The 24,504-nt window shown below is 39.5% G+C and overlaps 2 protein-coding genes across 2 annotated transcripts in view; one reads left to right on the top strand and one right to left on the bottom strand.

Annotated features, from left to right (window-relative positions):
* Nucleotides 1–24,504, top strand: part of fam167b (family with sequence similarity 167 member B) — a 679,430-nt gene that overhangs the window by 335,093 nt on the left and 319,833 nt on the right. The gene's annotated exons all lie outside the window — the stretch shown is intronic.
* Nucleotides 10,491–24,504, bottom strand: part of dlgap2a (discs, large (Drosophila) homolog-associated protein 2a) — a 257,198-nt gene continuing 243,184 nt past the window's right edge. Inside the window, exons 11-15 of the mRNA XM_049463569.1 lie at nt 22,706–22,791; nt 17,456–17,925; nt 17,186–17,277; nt 12,982–13,134; nt 10,491–11,450 (exon numbers count right to left, since the gene is read on the bottom strand). Of these exons, the coding sequence (XP_049319526.1) occupies nt 11,250–11,450; nt 12,982–13,134; nt 17,186–17,277; nt 17,456–17,925; nt 22,706–22,791 (1,002 nt within the window). The 3' untranslated portion in view covers nt 10,491–11,249. The remainder of the gene's footprint in view (nt 11,451–12,981; nt 13,135–17,185; nt 17,278–17,455; nt 17,926–22,705; nt 22,792–24,504) is intronic.

The following is a 24,504-nucleotide window of genomic DNA, read 5'->3' as shown; positions in this document are numbered from 1 at the left end:
TAATCTTGCATGCCATCATAAGAGTGTATCAAAACAACCCAGGCAACAAATGATTAAAGAAACTAAACTATGAGGAAGAGCAGAAAATATTTTTTTTGTTTCGATGAAGCATCATTTATATATTTGTATATATATATATCTATATATATATATATTTCTGTACAAATAATGAATATTTGGTATTATATTCATCCTTAATATTGATATGATAGCCTATACAGTATAATAAATGAAAATATTATTAGCTAAACAACTACCTTTTTTATATTTATTCATCTTCAACTTTATTCAACTTCTTCATTATTTTTTTTTTCTTTTTTCTTTTTTTCAACGTGGTTTCACATTCCGAGAACCAAGCAGGTAAATCTCTCAGCCTTGACTCCACTGGATGGTGAAAGAGAAATAAAACATTGAGCAGTTTCAGTTGAAATGGAAAAAGGTGGTTCAGAGAAGCTAGGCTAATTATCAGGGCCCGTGACTTTGGCAGAGTGTTAGCACTGGATTTGAATGCACCTTGTTTGCTAGTAATATGTATAAATAAATTCAGGTGGGAGGGAATTGTAGCTTTTTGAATGCAGTCTTAATGTAATTCCAATGAATGTTCTTCTAAACCACTCGTCCTGCCTGTAGTCTGTAATTTAACACTGCTAGTGCTAGCATTAGTGAGATAATAATTACAATAATAACAACAAGGGTTCTACACTGGGTTTGTGAATTGTGATTTTCATGGCAAGAGTGCATTAAGAGCACACTAATTTAATGATTGTAGCTTTGCTAATCATATTCATCTTCATGACTTTCTTTTCGTCCGTTTGTGCAAAACGTAGCTGCAGGCTATACCGCCCTGACTGAAAAAAAATAAAAAATAGGACAGGGAGCAGCGGCCCACAGAAGATCTGCCCCTGTCGCTGTGGTGAGAACAGTGCTGCATTGTTCTTTCACAACTAGAACTGTGTAGCACTGCACGGCTCCGGCACCAGGAACATCTATCAGATGTGCAAACGCAACATGGCAAATATTTCCTTAAAAATAAAGATATATAGAGATAGTTTAGCATTTTAGCATCATAGCGTTTACTACTATGGGTGCAGTTGAATGTCTGTCCCCTCGAAAAAGTCTTAGAAGGCCCCCTTTCTGTCTTTCTTTAGACACAAATTAAACTTTGTGTTTAGACTAGAAGAAGGCATAGTAATACACCATATGGACAAAAGTATTGGGACACTTGAAGCCTTATTTTAGCGACCTAAAGTGCAACAGTCAATTGCGTATTTGGTATCGTGAGTATGTGAGTAACTAGCAGCGGTGTACAAGCTCTGGGATCACCTATAGGAATGGACTCTGTTGATTTACTGTTGTCTAGGTTAATTTTAGTCAGTGGCGCAGCTGTGTTTTCCACCATCAAAAAATCAACATGCCAGAAATTTACCTAAACACACCTCCCTTCCAGACCCCCACACCCATCAGTGTAGATTTATAAGTCTCAAGTAACAGGACAGTCAGTCTTGCATCAATTATGCTTGGCGGAGTAAAACTGGAGGAACAGCATGGCGTCTTTACTCTCGGCCTGTAGGTGGAGCCTCGTTAGACAATTATTAACAATGACCACTCACAGCTGATGGTGGAATATCCAGAAGGGAGAAATGTCTCCTGCTGACTCCTATTACATACAGCACCACGCTGTAGTTCAGTGAGCTCTTTAGCTCCTCCAATACTTTGAATATCTCTATAAAGGCAGACTGTATGGCTATGGGCTTGCTTTTATACACTAGTGGCAATGGACCTGAATTATACATTTAGCTTGAATTCAATGATTATAGAGGTGTATCCCATTACTTTTGACCATGTAATGTACAACGCAAAACAACCAGCTTGACAACTTAGGGCAGCACGGTATTTTCAGTAAATACAGTGGTATATATAAAAGTTTGGGTACCCCTGATAATTTTCATGATTTTTCTTTATAAATCATTTGTCGTTCAGTTCAGCAATTTCAGTTAAATATATTCATATAGCAGATGAATGTTCATTAATTCTTTAAACAAAATTAAGCAGGTGCATTTATGTCTAGGGGTCGTTGTCTTGTTGGAGTATCCAGCCCCGGCGCAACTTCAACTTTCTCACTGATTCTTGAACATTGTTCTTATTGATCTGTTTTGTGTTCCAATAATTAGTGCTAAAGGTGTTTTAGATCAATAAAACGACAAGTGTGCCCAAATTTATGCACCTGCCTTATTTTGTTTAAATAATTATTGTACACTTTTTTTGGTAAATCGTATAAACTTTACTTCACTTCTCATATGTTCATCTGCTATATGATATATTTACCTGAAATTGCTGATCCAAACAACCAATGATTAATAAAGAAAAAAAATTGCAAACATTATCAGGAGTATATATACACACAAAAATAAAAGTGTTTTTATAAAATAGTTTTGCTAACAATGCTAAGCATGATAACCTGGGCCATAAAAATAAGCAATTTAACACTAGTAAATGATCGTCAAACCAGTTGTGGTCAGCTTAAAAGTCTAAAGCTAACTGTTTTTGGAAGTATCCAATAACACAAAGCTCTGTCAGCCAATTATCTGAGGTAAATGGAACGCAGCATTATTTCAATTAGCACGTTTTCCAAGATATGGCCTTTAAAACATTAGGCAGGTTTTCAGCACTTCAGCACTAGAGTTTAAGCCCTAGTTAATCTGCAGACAAAGTTTTTTCATTAAAAAGCCATCATCAAGTCCAGAACTGAGCCTAATTAGTGTCATAAAGAAAAACAGTGAGGGGGAGTTTATGGCATTTGGCGAAATTTGCCCAGTGTGTTAGCCTCCTAGCCTGGTCCACATGCTGAAAAACTGCATGTTTTTGAAGTGGTGGGAACCAATTAAGGGGACTGAGAGAAATCTCAAGAGAAATTTGACAACGCACTACACACTTATCTTCATAAACACTTCCTACATCTCCACAACAATATTACAGGCCACTTTTGCAAAAGCTTCACTTTTCTTTTTTTTTTAATAATGAGAACTTTAGTCAATAAAATAGCCCAAATTTAGCACAAAAAAGAGAAAAAAAACACTATAATGAGTAACACTATGAGTACACCGACCACCCATTATTTCTGGTGTTTTGGATGAAGTAGATTTAAGTGCAAATTTAGCAATTATGTATAGTAATATATGCTTTGTAGGCGACTAATTGAGCCAGCAGAAGCCCAAAACCCACCCTAGAGACGGGAAACTGACTGATATAGCTAACGTTAATACCATCGATTTCCCATGGAGAACATTTAATTATAATAACAGCTGTATGTATTCATCTACAAAGCTTTGAATCTGAGAAGATGTAGACGTAAAAATTACACAGATCTCAGCATATCAGATCTAAACCCTTCTGTTACCTGAAACAGTTCCGCTTTCTTAGCAAAAGCGCTAACATTGGTGGGAAAACCATTTTTTGCCTCTCTTGGGCAAAAATGATGGTCCTCTGCTTTAAAAAGCACTTCAATTTAACTGCCAACAACAAAAGGAGCTTAGTTAAAAGTTATTCTTAATGGAAAACCAGGATTTGGGGCATTTTTTCAGCATTGCATTAGCATTAACGACTCACTTGGAATACCCTGAGGGCAGTGGCTGACGATACAACCTGTTTTTAAACTAGTAAGAAGGTCAAAAACAGATGCAAAAAAGAAGAAATGGCACTCCCACAATGGCAGTCTCTGCAAGAATCAATAAGGTTGTACGCCTTATCGAGAGATCACGAGGGGGCAAAAGCCACACATCATTTAGAGGTCATTTAAAGTTTTAGGGTCACTCATTTAAAGAGTGACCCTCAGAGCAGCACAGCAAAGTCACGTTAACCCTAGATACTGTCACTCAGGAGGCATTTGTGGAGGGACCACAAATCTAATTTCTCAGACTTTCTCACTCTGTACATCATAGACTATTTGTCCAAAAGCTTGTAGACACCAACTCATCCCAACTTATCCCAGATTTGTGATCTGATTGAACAATTTAATCACAATCTACATAAATTTTTCACATTTTATTGCATTACTAAAAAAAAAAAATAGTAAAGCGTAATTTGAGCACATACATAAGGCGCACCTAATTTTAAGGCACCGCTAGTAAGGAACAGGGGTGTCGCCATGTTTTCCTTCCTTTGTTGAGTAAAAAAAAAACTTTAATTCTTAAAAAAGCCATTTTCTTTTAAAACGAGTGCTGGATGTTCTCTCCTGAAAACTGTTTATTTTGGTGAGTAAAGCACTTCTGTATACTTACAGTAAGCTTAGATTTTCAGATTTCCACTAAGGCTTGGTGCATTAGCATTAGCATTAGCAGCTAACCGATAGCACTAGCCACGGTTGGGGCTAATGCCGCCCAATAGCACTACACTGAGGAACCCTGAGTGTTCCAGTAAGCCAGGGTGATATAAGTAGTTTAGAGACTACTGCTAATACTGCTCCAGCAATGCTAGCCCAGGTTAGCAGCAGGCTAAAGGCTTTGAACGGCGAAACAGCTAGCACTTAGCGTGGTTAGCGGCTAATGCTAATACTGCTCTAGTCTCAAAGCTGGAGAACTAAACTGAAACTACTGTATAATGCTATATAAGAAGCAACTGACGATTTTTGGGAAAATTAAAGTATTTTAAGTGCGCATTATAGTGCAAACAAATACAGTACTGAAATGTATGTACAGTTTTCAGCTGAATAAACTAAAACCTGTACACTGTAAACCCATATTAGTTTGAGGTCAAATAAATGAAACCTCTTTTATGTAAAATTGAATATTTCCAAACATTACTCAACTACCTTATGGCCTTTAAGATGAATCAGTTTATACAGTAATAAGCTGTAATAATAAAAGCTTAGTTTGTCACCATTGGCTTAGAGTGTAGGAATTCTTTATACTACATGTTAAACATTGATATGAGGGTGATTTGATTGGTTTTAGTCACAATAAAACATCATTGAGATCAAGTTCTAAGGTTGGATGATCCGTTTTGCCACACCAACCAATCAAGGCATGATGACTGTAGGCTCATGTTCAGCTTATAGAGGCTATTTGTGTGGACTTGAACACCTGAAGTGCCCGAATACATACTTTTGGACATATAGTATCTCAAATGGACAGATGTGAGGGCCATAAGAGCTAAACTAACAAACTAAAAGGCCCCACCAACATGCAGAAGAAGACGTGAGGGACAAGAGGCCAAGCTTCCTTCTTTGGAACGAAGTTACTAACTGAGTTAGCAGCACCATAAGTGGGTGGTTCCTCAGATAAACCGAACCACCTACTACAGAAGAACCCACTTGCATGATTTTGTATATAGCAGTGTATATAGCATAAAACCTCTCATCTCTTTAGAATTCAATACTGGGAAAAAAACTAAACAGAGACAAAAGACAAAACCAGACGAGCCGTCTCTCTGCCCGCTCACGCCCTCAACCCTCAGATTCATTCGCTAGAAAAATCACCCGCTGCCTCCATATCTCCGGGGCCCAGATGACACATCATGTCTCATCACCATCTGCCACAGAGGGTAAGCGCAGATAACACAGACACCCTCCGAAAGGTCAGGGAGAGATTGAAATCTCTCCGGGTCAGCGTCTTTCCATACAGGCTTGTTCAGTCTGTCCCGTCGAGAGACAAAATATGAAAAATATGGCAAAAGGTTTGGCGTCTGCCTCGGCCTGCTCTACTGATTTAAAGAGCCAGCGTTCAATCAGGTCAGTCCTCCCACCCTGATAAACTTGGATAGTGGTTGGAGAGTCTTTCTTACATGGGAAATGGACCACAACTATTGTCGATTTTTTGTCTGGTCTACTGATCATATAGGACGCTGTATAGGACCTTTCTTTCACCCTGTTCTTCAATGAACAAGTCCTGCAGTGACACTGGCTAAAGTTAGGGTTGGTAGGTGCTGGTACAAGTGAGTAGATCAGGCAGTGCTACAGCAGTGCTGCTGGAGTTTTTAAACACCTCGCTATCAATGCTGGACTGAGAATAGTCCACAAATAGTGTCCTGGTAGCAGCATCCTGTGACCACTGATAAAGGTATTACTCTCCAGTATCACTGCTGTGTCTGATTCACTCATACCAGCACTTAACGCACAACGTCGTTGGTCATGTGATGTTTAACTTCCTGTCCACATGAAAAGGCTTTCCAAGAACACTCTCTGGGGTGGAGATATTGAGAGCTTTGTTTTTAGCATTTTTGCATGGACTTAATCAACATTAAAGGTAATCAGATATAAAAAATTAAAAAACTAGAAAGATTCATTTCCTGCCAGATCTGGAGTGTATGGGTTTTTATGACAGAAATCATTTTAGAAAAGATTTTGTTTCTCGCAGCTCACCAACAGCTGCCAGAGCCCTGAGAGAGCACAATTAGCCTTGCTCTCTCTGGGAGGGTAGATGGCTCTCTTTCCTCTCATCACTCCAAAAAGGGTGATGTCGCTCTGCACGATGCATCTGTGAGCTGATGTATTGGAACCGAGTCACTGCGCTTTCCTCCAAACGCGTGCTGTGATGCTACTCGTCCAGTGGTGAAAATTGCTCACTACTAAATATTCCACAGACAACTGTCTGTGATATTATAACACAGTGAAAGCGACTGGGAACGAGAGAGCAACTCAACCACAAAGTTGTAGACCAATGTGTGGATAAAATGACAGTGTGGCCAAATAAACACTTTAAGCTTGGGAATACGAAGAGATTTTGTATAATTTCATGCTCCCAACTTCAAATTCCCATAAACACACTCCTAAACCTTGTGGAAAGCATTTCCCAGAAGATTTAAAGCGGTTATAGCTGCAATGGGTGGGTCAACATCATATTTAACCCTATGGATGGTTAGGAATGGGATGTCTCTCAAGTTCATATGTGTGCAAAGGCAGACGAGCGAATGGTTTAGGCAATATAGTGTATTTGAGACTTAATTGCAATGCATGCATTGGTAAGTCAGTAGTTATAGTCATAAGGGTTGTATTTGTCAGGGATGTCATAAGCTCAATTATCCCTGTCCACACGAAAACGCTGAAAACAGTGCTTTGTTTTTAACAATCTCCACTTCAGAGAGCATTTTAAGATAATCTTGGGTTCATATACAGCTCTGAAAAAAAGAGACCACTTAAAATTATGAGTTTCTTTGATTTTATCAAAATGAAAACCATGGAAGCCATCAAACCAAGCTGAACTGCTTGAATTTTTTCACCAGGAGTAAAGGCATAAAGTTATCCAAAAGCAGTGTGTAAGACTGGTGGAGGAGAACATGATGCCAAGAAGCATGAAAACTGTGATTTAAAACCAGGGTTATTCCACCAAATATTGATTTCTGAACCTTTAAAACTTTACGAATTTAGGTCTGAAAGCTCTACATCTTTTTTATTTATTACAGCCACTTCTAATTTTCTGAAAACAATTGCTCTAAATGATTTAAACATATACCTATAAATAGCAAAATCAGATAAACTGATTCAGAAACGGAAGTGTTCTCTAAATATTGTCCAGAGCTGTATATTTCAGACTCTGCCAGCGTAATGTATTGTATTGATGTTAAAATAAATAGCATCAGCTTGAGAATGTTGGCAATCAGTATATCAGTATCACCTAGCTTGCTGTTCTGTCGTTGTTGTTTATTTATTTTTTTAACCCTGCCCTCCACACTTTCCTGCCGAGGATGGGGTGATCATGTAGAAAGAAAGAAAATGATGGAAACCTCAAATCACTACCCACACACAACCTTGCAATTCAACTGCAACAATACCTTTTTTTTTTAGTTTGTGAACGTCAATAAATACATTTCCCTTGGAAATACATACAGGAGTATATTTAAGAAGAAGAAAGTGCAAAAATGCATTTTTTTTCCTCGTAACCTATTCGTCGTTGATTTTTAAAGATCTAAGCAAATCCATTCAAAGATCTCTCCAACAAAAATGAGATTATAAACCAGCTCGGAATTGAATAGAGTATGAAAATGTCTCTGTTTATAAAGAAGGGAAAACATAACTAGCACAATATAATACTTTGTACTTTGCACACGGTTTAAGCGTAACATTGGTGGACACACATTTGCTTTGTTTTCAGTCGGAGTAAGTGGAGTAAGATGGAGATGTTTGTGTTTAAGAAATCAGAGTAGAGCTTTCGTCTACCTGAGCAACAACTCATTTTGGGATTCGCGTTAATTAATTCCCATTAATATGTGTAAATTTTCTACAAATGTTCACCTAAAAGACTTAGGATCAGATTAGACTGCCCCATATCTATTTTCGACCTAGAGCTACAGTCTACCATGCACGTTTTTGAGGTATTTGAAGCATTGGCACTTTCACAATTGTTCACAGGATAGTTAGAACATAGTCATGAATGTAGGATGAACTCAGAGATGGTGGTAGAAAGAGATTGGTTGAGACATATAGAGAGAGAAGTTGAGAAATGGGGGCAGAGCTCTATATATATATATATATATATATATATATATATATATATATATATATATATATATATATATATATATATATATATGTATAAAAAAAACAAATCCTGTGACCTGGTGCTGGTTTCAGATCCCAGTGTTTGTAATAGCACTTTGAAAACACAGAAAAATCAGAAAAGCACCAAGGCTTTATTTCAGCCACTTTCCAGACCAGACCTTCTTTTTATACCTTGTGAACAGCATAGCCAGTTGCATTAAATAGAACCAATACTTACTCCTGTAAAGTACTACTAATTTAGGCTAGTTTTAGTGATTTAGCCATTTTAGATTAGGAGCTTATGCTGCATTCCATTTGAACTCGAATGGATTTGAAGGTTGGATGTTGGATAGGACATTTTAAGTGGAACGTTCCTACAGATTGAATGTTCTACTCGTAAAGTTGGGAGAGTCTCAGCAACCAAATCAGATTTGTTTCAAAATCCAGTAGAATCAACTAAAAGAAGTAGAACTACACAATTATTTATCATTTCTACACTGCCTGACCAAAAAAAAGGAGCCACCTGGATTTAAATAAGGTTCTTAGGTCTGCAGGTTTAGGTTCAGCAACAGTATGTGCTGAAAGAGTGTGGTCAGCTGACTACCTGAATATACTGAATATAGACCAGCTTATTCCATCAATGGATTTTTTTTTTCTTCCCTGATGGCACGGTCATGTTCCAAGATGATACTTCCAGGATTTATGGGGCTGGAATTGTGAAAGAGTGATTCAGGGAGCATGAGATCATCATTTTCACACATGGATTGAAAGAGTTCACCACAGATTCCAGATCTTAACCTCATTGAGAATCTTTGGGATGTGCTGGATGGAGAAGAGAGGCTTTGTGCAGCGGTTGGTCAGACTCTACCATCATCAATGCTGCTGCAAGATCTTGGTGAAAAATTAATCCAGCAACACTGGATTGATACATAAATAAATCTTGTGACATTGCAGAAGCTTATCGAAACAATGGGACAATAAATCGTCCTGCAATCAAAGCTAAAGGCGATCCAACCAAATATTAGAGCGTGGGACCTTTTTTTTTGTCCAGGCAGTGTATATTCCATCTGTTATCAACTGATATTGCTAACAATGCTAACTTGGGACAGTGCTAACAATGACAGCTGATATCTCAACCCGTCAATCCCTGCTCCAACATCCAAAATCTGAGGTAAATGAAATGCAGCACTAGACAGCTAGACAATGACATTGTGGTCAAGCATGGTTTTTATGTTTGTTGGCGAACACCAATCAGCCGTAACATTAAAACCACTGACAGGCAAAAAGTGATTAATAATGGTGACCAGGTTGTTTTTAAAAAAAAAAAAATAAAAGCACCTGTCTAGGGGTGGGAAAATGGGCAGGAATAAGAATCTGAGATGTGTATGAGAAGAGCCAAATGTTGATGGCTATTTGACTGTATCAGAACTTCTCAAAACATCTACCAAAATGCTCCAAATTTGGACAACCAGTGACCCAACCAAATGGATTTACAGCTCTGGAAAAAATAAGAGACTTAAAAATAATCATTCCCTTTGATTTTACCAATTGAAAAAGTCTGGAATATAATCAAGAGAAAGATGGCTGATCACAAGCCATCAAACCAAGCTGAACTGCTTGAATATTTGCACCAGGAGTAAAGCAGCATAAAGTTATCCAAAAGCAGTGTGTAAGACTGGTGGAGGAGAACATGATGCCAAGATGCATGAAAACTGTGATTAAAAACCACCAGGGTTATTCCACCAAATATTGATTTCTGAACACTTAAATTTTTTATGAATATGAACTTGTTTTCTTTGTATTATTTGAGGTCTGAAAGCTCTGCGTCTTTTTTGTTATTTCAGCCATTTCTCATTTTCTGCAAATAAATGCTCTAAATGACAATATGTTTATTTGGAATTTGGGAGAAATGTTGTCTGTAGTTTATAGAATACAACAACAAATGTTCCTTTTACTCAAACATTTACCTATACATAGCTAAATCAGAGAAAGTGATTCAGAAACTGAAATGGTCTCTTAATTTTTTTTCAGAGCTGTACATTCATTTTTTAATGGGCATATGTGCAGTTGAATCAGAGAGCCTAGTGAATCCCAAATGTATCAACATTACCATTTTAATATAACAATGTTTTTTTTTTTTACCTTACATTACTTTTGAAAACTGTTTTTTTTTACAGAAATATTTTATACTTCTACCTGAGTAATGAATAGTAAAGAGTGAATACTTTTTTTTACACCTTTGCTCATAGATAATGTGTTTAAAGTGTCCGTGACTCGATGGATCAAGAATGTTTTTGTCACACAAGAGGGGGGCCTTCACAACACTAAGTGGTTTTAAAGTTTTGGTGGGTTTGTTATTATGGCTGATTGGTGTTAAAAAAAGAAAGAAAGAAAGAAAGTGCCTTAAGTTAGAGTTGCTTTAAAAATTTGTAAAAATTCTATTTCTTCGATTCTATTGGCTGCTGTTCGTGTCTGTCCCAAACACTTCATTACTTCATTCGTTTGAAATTGGCCTTGATGTTTCCTGCTAGTGTTGAGCTCTTTATATCAGAGGTCAGACGCAGACCCCCTGGTGTTGCGTGGCTGAGGACTGGGACTGGGGTGTGTGGGAACCGCTGCTGCCTGAAGAGGAATGATACCACAGCTGATGATGGTGTGAAGTGGGAGGAGCTCATGTGGTGATAAAGGCGTGGAGACAAAGGCCTTCCCACTCCGATTATGTCTCTCTCTCTCTCTCTCTCTCTTTCTCTCTCACGTTCTCTCTCTCTTTCTCTCTCTCTCACAGTCTCGTCTGCGCTTCAGGGATGTAGATCTCGATACTGTCCGCTCGCTCCGTGGCCGAGTTCTGGCGGAACGAAGCCGCTCTCTTAGCGGCCATCAGCCGCCGCCGCGCTTCCTGCCTCTGTCGGTCAGGCAGGTCCAGAGACTTCTCCCGTGTCACACCTTTACGCAGCGTCTTCTTTGGTACGGGGGGCGGGAGCTGAGACACACACACACACACACACACATGCAAAGAGTCGGCATTAGAATTTATTTTAAACTGTCTTAACTTTTTATTAATTCATACATCCATTTAATGTTAAACAAAAACAAAAGTGTTAAAAAAATCAGAATATGTTTTATATTTCCGATTCTTCAAAGTAGCACCTCTTGCTTTTAGATAAAAGATGGCTGAGTTTTTTCTGTTAGTTTTATGAGGTAGAGTCACCTGGAATTCAGGCTTTTTTCAGTTAACAGCTGTGCTGAACTTATCAAGAGTTCATTACTTGAATTTCTTGCTCTCAATGTGTTTGAGAGCATCAGTTGTAAAGTTGTGAAGAGGTAGAGTTACAGGTATACAGTGAATAGCCCTATTTGAGTAATGTTTTAATCCATATCCTAATAAAAAAGTATATTAAAAAATAAAATAAAGGTCAGTCAGTCCGAAACATTTCAAGAAATTTAAAGTTATCCTCAAGTGCTGTCACAAAGACAATCAAAATGTTATGATGAAACTGGCTCTCATCAGGACCGCCTCAGGAAAGGAAGAGCGAGAGTTTTCTCTGTTGCACAGAAAAAGTTCATCAGAGTTAAGAGCCAACTAGTTTTGGTTTGTTTAACACTTTTATGTAACTACATGATTCCTTATGTGATCCTTCATAGTTTGGCCATAATATGACCTCAGTATGCATTTACATTTAGTATACAATGAAGGAATTAAAAATATATATATAAATACATTGAATAGTACCAATAGTGTTCAAACTTTTGAATGGTACTTTTTACATGTGTGCTGTCTGTCTCATTATTCCACCAAGCCATGTGAAAGCTGGTAACATATATCTGCATTTAGGCAGCAATTCAGATCATTAGTCAAACGCTGCATCTTTTTTACTTTTTTACTTAAAATTACTGAACGTGGTGTAAATCAGCACTTGGACTAAAGCACAGGATTTTTCTAATTGCTCGATTTTTATACAAAACATGAACAAAGAGTCAAATATTCAAATCGAAAGGACAAATTCTGATTTGGGTACAGCACCTACAGCTCTGAAAAAAATAAGAGACCACTTAAAAATCATGAGTTTCCTTGATTTTACCAATTTGAAAACCTCTGGAAAATAATCAAGAGGAAGAAGATGATTATAAGCCATCAAACTAAGCTAAACTGCTTAAATTCTTTGCTTCAGGAGTGGCATAAAGTTTTCCAAAAGCAGTGTGTAAGACTGGTGGAGGAGAACATGCCAAGACACATGAAAACTGTGATTAAAAAACAGGGTTATTCTACCAAATATTGATTTCTGAACTCTTACAACTTATGAACTTATGAATATAAACTTGTTTTCTTTGCATTATTATATTCTTTTATATATCTGTTTTGATATTCCAGCCATTTTTCTGCAAATAAATGCTCTAAATGGGAGAAATGTTGTCTGTAGTTTATAGAATAAAACAACAATGTTAATTTTACTCAAACATATAGTTATAAATAGCAAAGGTCATACTACTGATCATACTACACCCCAGCTCACCTTCTTCACAGGGCTCTCGATGAGCCTCCAGTCGTTGTTCTTGATCTTCTGCAGTTCGTCAAACTTGGCGGTGACGTCGTCGATGGAGAGCTGCAGCAGGTCCCAGAATCCAGCCAGGTCCTGAGAGGTGGGCCGCGGCATGGCACTGGGGTCCTGTGGTACAGAACAGGGGTCATACTGTAAGATGAATCCGCGTGCACTTGACAGCATTATGCAGAATGTATTGAACATTTTTCCATTTTTTTGCAGCAGAAACCAGGCCATCTAATCTAAATGGGTTTCATACCCATTACCTATTACAACATGCATTTATAAAAACACCAGTTCTTTCACAGCAAAACACAGGTTTTGTATTAAACACAAGTGTATATATATATATTGCACTTTTACTTGCGACCACTAGATGTCCAGCTGTGGTCATGGAAGCTGAGGGTCAGCGTTACACTGTATCTGAATGGCAGTTTTCAGATCATCTTCCCAAAGGAAATGCAGGCAAAAGCCAAGGTCATTTCCTCTGATCAGCGCTCGCCAAGATCCTTTGGAAGAGCTGAATCTCAAACTTGCTGCGTTCTGCCGCACCGCTTTCCCCTTTTGCCTGCTTAATAGGGTGTGCCCTCCTTAAAAGTCCAGTCAGGAAGAGCCGCAGCATGTGGCGGGCCAGAACTGGGTACAGGACCCAACTATAGGCTTTCTTACTTTGTAAAAAAAAAAAAAAAAAAAAAAAAGTCACAGGTCACAGATCAAGTTCCATGCACTTCTTGTACACACAATTTAATTTAGTTTAATTCATCAAACAAATGCATCAGGTCTATCAAAACTGAGCATTATATCTGTGGTTCTAGTGTTTTAATTTTGATAGACCAAATATTCGTAGTAATAAAAACACTAAATTGGATTGTATTGGGAAACTTGAATCAGTTTGAAGACAACAAAGTAGTGGAAACAGGACATCCCTCCTCTGAGATGATGGCATGTTCTGGAAATCCCTGTGGCTGTACGCTCACACACACACACAGACACACACACACACTCACACACACACAGTGCCTAAAGCCAGAAGCCTCTTAAACTCAACCAGCAACTCAAAAGCTTAGATGATGTCAGCATATGACTTAATCCCCGAAATTCGGCAAAGGAGAAAAAGCCCCTCCTCCTGGCGGAATGTGTGAAAGAGCAGAGCAGCATGAACATATGCAGGAAAAAGAGACAGCAGAGAGAGGAGAGCGAGAGATGTCAGTGTCTGCAGACATAATTAGGCCTCTCTCTAAGCCTCTTAGGTGCCAACATCACAATTTCAAACAGCTAAGAACCCACATCCAGCTGAAGTTTCCCATGTTATTGTTCCCCAGTGATGATGAAGAAGAAGCTGTGAGGAAGACTATGAGCAGCTAGTGGAAAAGAACAAGTATAAAATCTAATAAAGTGGCCAGTGAGTGGCCAGCATAGGATACTGTAGGAGTTTCTAATGAAGTGGCTAGTGAGTGGAAGCACAAGGTAGTGTAGGTGTTTCTAATAAAGTGACCAGTGAGTACATTGTAAGTACCAGGTACTGTAGGTGTTTCTAATAAAGTGGCCAGTGGGTATACTTACATGGTACTCTAGGTGTTTCTAATAAAGTGGCCAAAGAGTACATTGTAAGTACAAGGTACTGTAGGTGTTTCTAATAAAGTGGCCAGTGAGTGTAATTACAAGATACTGTAGGTGTTTCTAATAAAGTGACCAGTGAGTACAGTGTAAGTACAAGGTACTGTAGGTGTTTCTAATAAAGTGACCAGTGAGTGGAAGCACAAGGTACTGTAGGTGTTTCTAATAAAGTGGCCAGTGAGTGTAATTACAAGGTACTGTAAGTGTTTCTAATAAAATGGCAATTGAGTGGAAGCACAGGGTATTGTAGGTGTTTCTTATAAAGTGGCCAGTGAGTACATTGTAAGTACAAGGTACTGTAGGTGTTTCTAATAAAGTGGCCAGTGAGTACAGTGTAAGTACAAGGTACTGTAGGTGTTTCTAATAAAGTGGCCAGTGAATACAGTGTAAGTACAAGTTACTATTTGTGTTTCTAATAAAGTGGCCAGTGAGCGGAAACACAATGTTATGTAGGTGTTTCTAATAAAGTGGCCAGAGAGTTGAAGCACAAGGTAGTGCAGGTGTTTCTTATAAAGTGGCCAGGGAGTACAGTGTAAGTACAAGGTACTGTGGGTGTTTCTAATAAACTGGCAATTGAGTGGAAGCACAGGGTATTGTAGGTGTTTCTAATAAAGTGGCCAGTGACTGTAATTACAAGGTACTGTAGGTGTTTCTAATAAAGTGGCCAGTGGGTATACTTACATGGTACTGTAGGTGTTTCTAATAAAGTGGCCAGTGAGTGTAATTACAAGGTACTGTAGGTGTTTCTAATAAAGTGGCCAGTAGGTGGAAGCACAAGTTACTGAATGTGTTTCTAATAAAAGCAGATAATATCTGGATTTATACGCTACTGTAAGTCAATAATCACACTTACAGTAAGATGACTCATAGTGCAGACATACACGTGTGTGTGTGTGTGTGTGTGTGCGTGTGTGTGTGTGAGAGAGAGTGTTTAGGAGAAATTCAGTACAGGGTTTGGCACTCTAATCATTATTCCCCGCACACTTCTCTGCTCCTCTGAGCTGCCATCCAATTGTTCCCCCCTCATCAGTATTGATTTCTTATTGGGTAATTCAGCTTCCCCATTGAGTTTTGATTAGCTAATGTGTTAATGTGTCTGTCAGCAGAAGCTGCTAAAAAATAGAAGAAAGCATATCTGATAAATCTGACAACAACATCTGAACAAACTGACAATCAAACTATAACACAGCAGGTGTTGTATAGCAGGTACAGCTGATGTACTGTGGCACGAAAACCTCAACAGAGTCATGTTTCAACTGTGAGACTGATGTGATGCATCCATAATTGAAAAACAATGCAACCACAACATCTGTAAAACACACACACTCACACATATACAGTAGTGTGTAAGACTGTGTATAAGAGTATAAATGCAACATTTTTGCAAATGTGTAAAAAATAGTGCTTCGGTCATCCGGTATAATGGTGCTTTAGTCCAGTGGAGGGGGGTGGATAGTATTTCGTCTCTTGCTCATGAATATTCATACATGCAAACATATCACCTCTGATTGGCTAACAGCACCGCGAGGCAGCAAAACGGACAACAGTTAGAAACATTTTAAAATAAAGACATTTTTACACTAATAACAGTCTTTGCAATGTCATATGTTACTTTACAACATGTGTAATGCCCTGCTAAGGGCAGTTTAGCCACTGACCTAGTCTTAGGTCTAGTCCTAGTCTTAGTCTCTGTAAAATGCAAAATCCACTGGAGATCCTATGGAAACCTATGTAAACACACATGGGTGGGTAATCCAGGTCCAGAAAAGTTTTTTTTTTCTTTTAACTAATGTAAACAGAACTGTTTTAAACAGACACCTACCTATCTCAATCGTACTTAGCTAGTTGTGTTCCATAGGCAAATTCTAACCATTTGTTTCTTAGCTCTGAATTACTGGACAAAGCATGTAAACACTGATGTGTTATTTGCACAAATAATACAGTAATGAAATGCCATGTTGTTCCTAGCGCTGTTAGCTCCTATCATTTTCCGGAATATTTTCTTTTCTTAGCTACTGCAGACAACGGAGGTTGAGGAAGAGTTTCATGTGCAGCATACTGTACATATACAATTCAGAGAGACCTATTGTATTTCTCAAAGAACAAGAAAAAGTGGATTTTAGCAGAAGGACACCTTTAAAATAAGCTTGCAAAAATGTTGCAGTATATTCTTGAGTAAAACTAGCTCCTGCTTTTTTTAGAGTGTGTAGTCATGATACAGCAGTAATATATGTCCACATTATTATACTAGCTACAGCTGTAAAATATATGTGGCGTATTAATAAACTGTATTTCATCTGTAATATAGTCTTAATATAGCTGCAGTAAAGCTGTAATAAAGCTGTTCTACAGCAGTAAGGAGAGCTGCGGATGTGCTGCAGGCTGCAGAGTGTGTATATGGGTTTATCTGATATATTAGATTGTGTCTGAGGGAAGAAACATGATGTTTTATGAAATAACACACACACACGCACACACACACACACAAAGAAAGAAAGAAACACACACAGAAACACACACATAGACATGCACAGGAATAAGAATGCACCATGTGACCTACCAGGTTTTGCTGACACAGCCAGTAAAACTGCTGGAATTTCTGGGACATGAGAAGCTGAGCACTCCCCACTGCACTCCGGATCTTACCTAGGACTGAGCAAACACACACACAGATAAAACAAGGATTTTTGTTATCAATATAACTAGTTAGGTTTTGAGAAAAGTAACATGTGGCCTAAAAACTGCTTTACTGTAAGCATGTTTACATACACAGTCAAGTGACAATAATAATTTTGTAATTCTAAATGAGTGCGCTGACTATTCAACTCACTCTCCTCCGACATGTCGTTCTCCTCTGCCTCTCCCTCCATCTCTTTACACCATCCCTCCATCCTCTTGGTCTCGGTGTGCAGGAGCTGCATGAACCAGCTGCCGTCTCGCCGAGTCGAGGGCGACACCCTGCCTGAGTCTGAGGCCTGTGGAGGGGTCACCGTTACCGCCACGGTAGCCTGTGGCTCTCTGGCGCCCCCTGGAGGCTCCAGCCAGGGCTCGGGGCTGCGCTGGGGGCTGGCGGGCTCTGCGGAGGGCCGGTAGTCCTCGCGGTAACTGAAGAGACCCTGCGTGCGCACAGTGCGGACCGCCCCGTACTGCGTGGGCGTGCTGGGCTCGCTATGGCGATGGAAACCCCCGCCGCCCCCACCGAACTGCAGACCCTTATCCTCCATCACGGGGAAGCCCTCCAGCTCCAGGTCGGCCTGCACCGCCGCTGTCACGCTGTTGGAGCGCTTAAATCTGCCCATCCTAAGAGAGAGAGAGAGAGAGAGAAAGAGAGAGAGAGAGAGAGAGAGAGAGAGAGAGAGAGAGAGAGAGAGAGAGAGAGAGAGAGAGAGAAAGAGAGATATTAAAACAGTGCTCTGTTGAATTGACTGGAGTATAATGTCTGCATCATCTCCACATGAATAAACAAACCACATCAACCATCCAGTTTACACACTCTCACCAGTAACTGCATCCATATTTTATTCATGAGCAAATGATGCACACATTCAAATCAACTCAGTGTGTTATTTTCTCCAGTGTGTGTGTGTGTGTAACTGTGTGTGTTGATTAATAGACTGATGTATGATAAACAGATGTAAATGATGTGGCACCAGAACTCATTATAGTTTTTTAGTTGAGCTTTGAGAGACATACAGTGGGTGCTGGGAGAGAGAGAGAGAGAGAGAGAGAGAGAGAGAGAGAGAGAGAGTGAGGATGAGGGAGGTGAAGAGAGTGAGACAGTAGCAGTAACATTTGAGCACATAAACCTACTTTGCTCATTTTTACCCAGTAACACAAAATCTATTTTAAAAAATATGAAGCAACTATTAGCTATTTAACAATTGAGAAAAAAAATCTAATCTAAATCCTTTTTTTGGAATGTATCACATAACTTACTGTAAATCCTATTGGCCCCTGGCAATCTTTGTCTGCCTACAATGGCTTGCAAAAGTATTTATACCCCTCAAACACATTTTGTCACCTTACAACCACAAACTTAAATGTATTTAATGAGATTTTAATGAGATTTTAAGTGTATTTTAAGTGATAGTGGATTGAAAAGCATACACGGGGCCCTATTTTAGTGATCTATAGAGCACCAGTCAGTTTGCACAGATTAACCCTTTCAGGCCTGAATTTGCGCCAGTGATGTAAAAACGTAAATAATAATAATAATAATAATGCTGTTTTCTGTCTGTAATGCACACAAAGGAAGACTCTTTTATATTATAGTATAAAATCCATGTTAATATTAAAACCAATTAACTAAAATAAGAAAATATTTTTTTTAATGTATATTGGATTGGAAGCTATCACAAACCATCCCTAAACTAAACTAAAATAAATTAAAAAAAAGTTATCCCAAATCTTATACAATTAGTAAAAATGAGCTCTTTTAATTTGCCTCTTTGGCTCTAGTGTCTACTGTTTTTTTTTTCCAGTGCAATGGGCTGCGCTAAGTTATATTATTGTTTCTTTGGCTTATAAACTTTTCATTGGCTCATTTATAGTCTATTCTGATTAACAACAGGTCTTAAATAGTGTTATGTGCAACAAAACAACTTTTGAACAAGTTAGAAAATACATGATGCCCATTGTAATAGACGCAGGGCCTAAAAGGGTTCATTTAAGGGCGTGTCCTGGGTATTTGGTAGCCTGAGGGTGTAAAAACACGCAAAAGGCGTGCACTAATTCTCTGAATTATTCCTGGGTGTGTTTTGGGCGTAATGTGAAATTAACCAATGAGTGTGCCAGTAGTCGTTCACTTTAAGAGGGAGATTTAGAATTGAAGATTTATTCCTAATCTCTGACGCCATTTTAACAGCATGTGCGGCAAGGCGTAAAAATAGCCTGCTGACGAGGTGTAAGATAGCAAAGAGCATCGCAGACATCCCAAGTTGCAAAAAAAAAAAACAAAAAAAAAAAACTTCCACACACACCAAAGGCTAACGAAACTTTACTTTAATATTCATTAATTTTACTTTATTCTTTAATTAAATTTAGAGTATTCAGAGGTGAAATGAGTTTTATCTTTTTTCTTTTTGGAAGGCCCTGCCTCTGCTTTCCTTTTTTTTTTTTGGAAATTGACAGTTACAATATCACAAAAAATTGCACAACATCAAAAACATTTCATATCATATTACAATAATTATAATATTGCCTCCCCCATGATCTGCTTTCTCTCACTCACTGAACAAATCCCGTCCGGGAGGGGGGAAAAACACTGCCCGCCCACACTAAAAAGTGATTGGCTGTCTCACAGACTCTTTGCAGAGAACAGGCCAATCAGAACCCTCTCTGTTTTCTCTCTCTCCTTCCCACACTCGATTAGAGAAAAAAAGTCTGTGGCCTGTGTGCGCGTTTGGGGCGCTCGTTCTGAATTCCGGGAGATTATATGTGACTCGCGGGCATCAGGGAGCCACTACCAAAATGCTGGAGACTCCCGCAGCTTCAGGGAGACTTGGTTTGTCTGGCATCGTGACACGCCTTGTGCAGGGTATATGATAGGGCCCATAGGAAAAGAAATGGAAATACAGAAGAAAGAGCACAAGACAGAAAGATAGAGACTAAAAATAGGGAGGAAAGAAAGAGATAAATTAGATTATGAAAAAATTTTGAAAAAAAAAACAAAAAACAGGTTTTTAAGGCCATTATGGGGACACACAAATATTATATTACATTACATTACATTACATTTGGCAGACGCTTTTGTCCAAAGCGACTTACAATAATGAAGTGCAAATAATAGAAGAGGTTAAGTACAAAAATAATAGAAGTTAAAAATAAAGCATCTATAGATAGGGCCTTAAGGAGGTCAGAGGGAAATAATGGGATAGAGGAGTAGAGAAGAGGAAGAAGGAGATGAGGTTAGAATTAGTTAGTTTGTTAGAGGTGTTAGGAGAGTAAGTGCTCTTTGAAGAGCTCTGTCTTCAGGAGTTTCTTAAAGATAGCGAGAGATTCTCCTGATCTGGTAGTAGAAGGTAGTTTGTTAGAGGTGTTGTGAGAGTAAGTGCTCTTTGAAGAGCTCTGTCTTCAGGGGTTTATTAAAGATAGTGAGAGATTCTCCTGATCTGGTAGTGGAAGGTAGTTTGTTCCACCATTGGGGAACTCTGTATGAGAACAGTCTGGATTGCTTTGTGTGAGTGTTTGGCAAAGCGAGGCGACGTTCATTGGAGGAGTGCAGCGGCCGGGAGGTAGCGTAAGCCTTCAGGAGCGAGTGCAGGTAGGAAGGAGCCTGTACTGTCATCACCTTGTAGGCAATTGTAAGCGCTTTGAATTTGATGCGAGCAGCAACCGGTAGCCAGTGGAGCTCAATGAGCAGCGGAGTGACATGTGCCCGTTTTGGTTGGTTGAAGACCAAACGTGCTGCTGCATTCTGAATCATCTGTAGTGGTTTTACTACGCAGGCCGGGAGGCCAGTTAGTAGGGCATTGCAGTAGTCGAGGCGTGAGATTACCACAGCTTGTACCAGGAGTTGGGTGGCCTGTTGCGGCAGAAACGGTCGAATTTTTCCGATGTTGTAAAGCGCAAAGCGGCAGGATCGAGCAACTGAGGCCACATGGTGCATGAAGAGAAGCTGGTCATCAACCATGACACCCAGGTTCCTAGCAACCTTTGTCGGTGAGAGAGAGAGAGAGTCGATGGTTATGGCAAAGTTGTGTTGAATAGAAGGTTTTGCTGGTATGACCAGAAGTTCAGTCTTTGAGAGGTTTAGTTGGAGGTGATGTTCCTTCATCCATGCGGATATGTCTGAGAGACACTGTGATATTCGTGCAGAGATTGAGTGATCATCTGGTGAGAACGACAGGTATAGCTGAGTGTCGTCGGCAAAGCAGTGGTAGGAAAAACCATGTGAGCGGATAACCCGACCTAGAGAGGTGGTGTATATTGAGAAGAGAAGAGGTCCCAGTACCGAACCCTGGGGAACCCCAGTGGGTAACGAGTGGGCTGGGGACAGCCGTCCTTGCCATGACACCCTGAACGAGCGCCCAGTGAGGTACGATCTGAACCATGACAGCGCATTGTCTGAGATCCCCATGTTCGAGAGTATAGTTAGGAGGAAGTCATGGTTGACTGTGTCGAAAGCAGCCGAGAGGTCCAGCAGAATAAGCACTGAGGACTGTCCTGCAGCTCTAGCAGTTTTTAACGCTTCTGTCACAGACAACAGAGCCGTCTCAGTAGAGTGCCCTTTCTTGAAACCAGATTGGTTCTGGTCCAGGAGGTCATTTTGGGTGAGGAAGCCAGAGACTTGATTGAGAGCTGCTCTTTCTAATGTTTTAGAAAGAAAAGGCAGTAGTGAGACCGGTCTGTAGTTATCAACCTGGGCGGGGTTGAGAGAAGGCTTTTTAAGCAGTGGTGTGACCTGTGCTTGTTTGTCGGGAACACACCAGATGTTAAAGAGGCATTGATCGTATGAGTAATAGCCGGAATGATTGCAGGTGCAATGGTTTGCAGAAGGTCTGAAGGAATCGGGTCAAGTGGACACGTAGTAGGACGGCTACGCGTTAGGAGAGCCAGTGTCTCGTTCTCAGTGAGAGGAGCGAACGAGGAGAAGGCGACGCCTTCGGTAGAGGGATACCGGGCAGCAGAGCATGATGTAGGACTGCTACATGTCGCATCAGTAAACTGTCTGCTGCCACTTTCCCAGTAAAGAATGAGGCAAGAGCTTCAGCCGTAAGGCAGGTAGCCTGAGGAGGAGGTGGAGGGTTGAGTAGTGTTTTGAATGTAGCAAATAGTTTCCGGGAGTCTGTGAGGGAGCTGATTTTTTTGTGATAGAATTCAGCTTTAGCAGCAGTGAGGCTGGCTGAAAAAGAAGCCAGAAGCAGTTGGTAATTTTTTAGGTCTGTCTGGTTTTGCTTTTGCTTTTGGTTTTGGTGTGTATATGCACATACACACACGCATACATACATACTCACACACAAACACAGACACACAGATTCACAGTAATGCTAATATCAGCAGCTTCATATGTCAGTGGGATTGATATAAATCCCCCTTTGACCCGGGTCAGAGCCGCAGTGATGAAACGAGACGTGCTTACCGCTTGTCGTCCTCCACCTGAATCCCCACGGAATGATATTCCCGAGACCCTTTGCTCTCCGACTCGGAATCCGTGGCCGCCTCCACCTGAGGGTAAACACAAAACAGCACAGCAGGCCTTATTACAGCGACGCCGGCCCCAGTCCAGCGGCTGCTGCGTCTATCCGCAGGGACAGCGTGAGCTTCATTACGGCTGACTCCAGATCAGCGACCTCACTGATTGAGCGAGCGACGACCACACACACCTTTACACACAGCATGCAGTGAGGGAAACAGCGGCTGCATGCTCTACTGTTCTGCCGTGTACAAAAAGGAATAGAATTGGCTGACATTGGTTTATTTTATACTAAAAATTATGTACTAACAATTAATCTCACTTGTGTACTACACACTAATACTACACTAATACTAGTACAGACTATACAATATCTCCCAAACTTGGATATAATTTAAAGAAGTCAGTATATAGTTTGTATGTATAGCAGTGAATATGTATACTGTCCTTTACTGAGAACACCTCGAAACAACCCAGTCATTAATGTCTAAATGTCTGGCAACACAAGAGAGTAGGCCTCACAGTCAACATGCCTAAATCATGCGAAATTGTATTATTCTGCCTCCTCGGTGTCATGTGACTTGTTATAATTACAAGTTTCCATGTTTAAACTTAAGGGCTGTTAAGTTTGGTGCTTTGGCTACAATTGTCTCATACTGTCACCTCGTGGCAAAGAACTCTCTGAGGGTGTGAGAAAAATTATTGTTATCCAAGTTTTATTCCTACAGTGTTGTCCCACACTCAAACAAGTGATTCTGTGTTTTAGTCAGGAGACTAATTTTATCAAGTTGAATGAACTTACCGGCCAGTACAACTCAATTAAATAAGCACAGAGGACTTCAACCTGAAAACTTAAAAATGCTTGTTAAGCCAATAAAAAAATGTGATTTGAACCAACTTTTAGTAAACTACACGTGTCAGTGCTCTTTCTACAGTGTTGGTTCATACTGCTTTCCTATAGGCTTCTGGCACCACATATTTGCATAATGGGTGTGGCCTCTTCCTTACTTACCATCTTTGTTGTGTTGTCTGTTGCCCAAAGCTATCTTATCCTAGGCATGCAGTATTATAATATATGAGTTGTTTGTCAGGCCTTAGTGTTGTAGGCTATACGAGCAAGTCACGATTATTCTGTGCCCCTTGTTGTCACAGGATGTTGGCTTGGAGCTACAGAGTTCACTCTTGTGCTGCCCCAGTATTATACTGTCAGTGTTGTCGGTTCATATATATATATATATATATATATATATATATATATATATAATATTAAATATACTAAATTATTTACGACCATAAACCTTGAAAAAGACTGTCGAGTTAATTAAACTTTTATTATGTGAACAAAGTTAAATTAAATGAACTTAAAATGTATTTGCAACTTAGGCAAAATTATGACTTGACTGAGTTAAGTTGAGCCAATTAATTTGTTATTACAGTGCATTAAAAAAAAAAACTGACTTGTGTGTCTCAAGTATCTTTTTTGTTTTTTGGATTTACTTGTTTTACTGATTACTGGTTTGTTTTTTTATTTTTTTGCCTGTTTTTTGACTTCGTCTCAGCCTGGTCCCTTTGTGCTTGTTTTTGCTGTTTAATGTTTATGACCTCGGCTGTCTTTTTGACCACTCTTTTTGATTGCCTTTTAAATATTATCCCTGTTTGCTTGTTACATCTGTGAGTATATGGATGGTCTCACCTAAATTTAGTATTTTGGGCAGGCGGAGTGGAGAGGCATAGGGTGTTTTGCT

This window comes from Astyanax mexicanus, chromosome 14, assembly GCF_023375975.1.
Source record: "Astyanax mexicanus isolate ESR-SI-001 chromosome 14, AstMex3_surface, whole genome shotgun sequence".
Lineage (NCBI taxonomy): Eukaryota > Metazoa > Chordata > Actinopteri > Characiformes > Acestrorhamphidae > Astyanax > Astyanax mexicanus.
The sequence above is the reverse complement of the archived record's forward strand: the minus strand, read 5'-3'. Positions and strand labels throughout refer to the sequence as shown.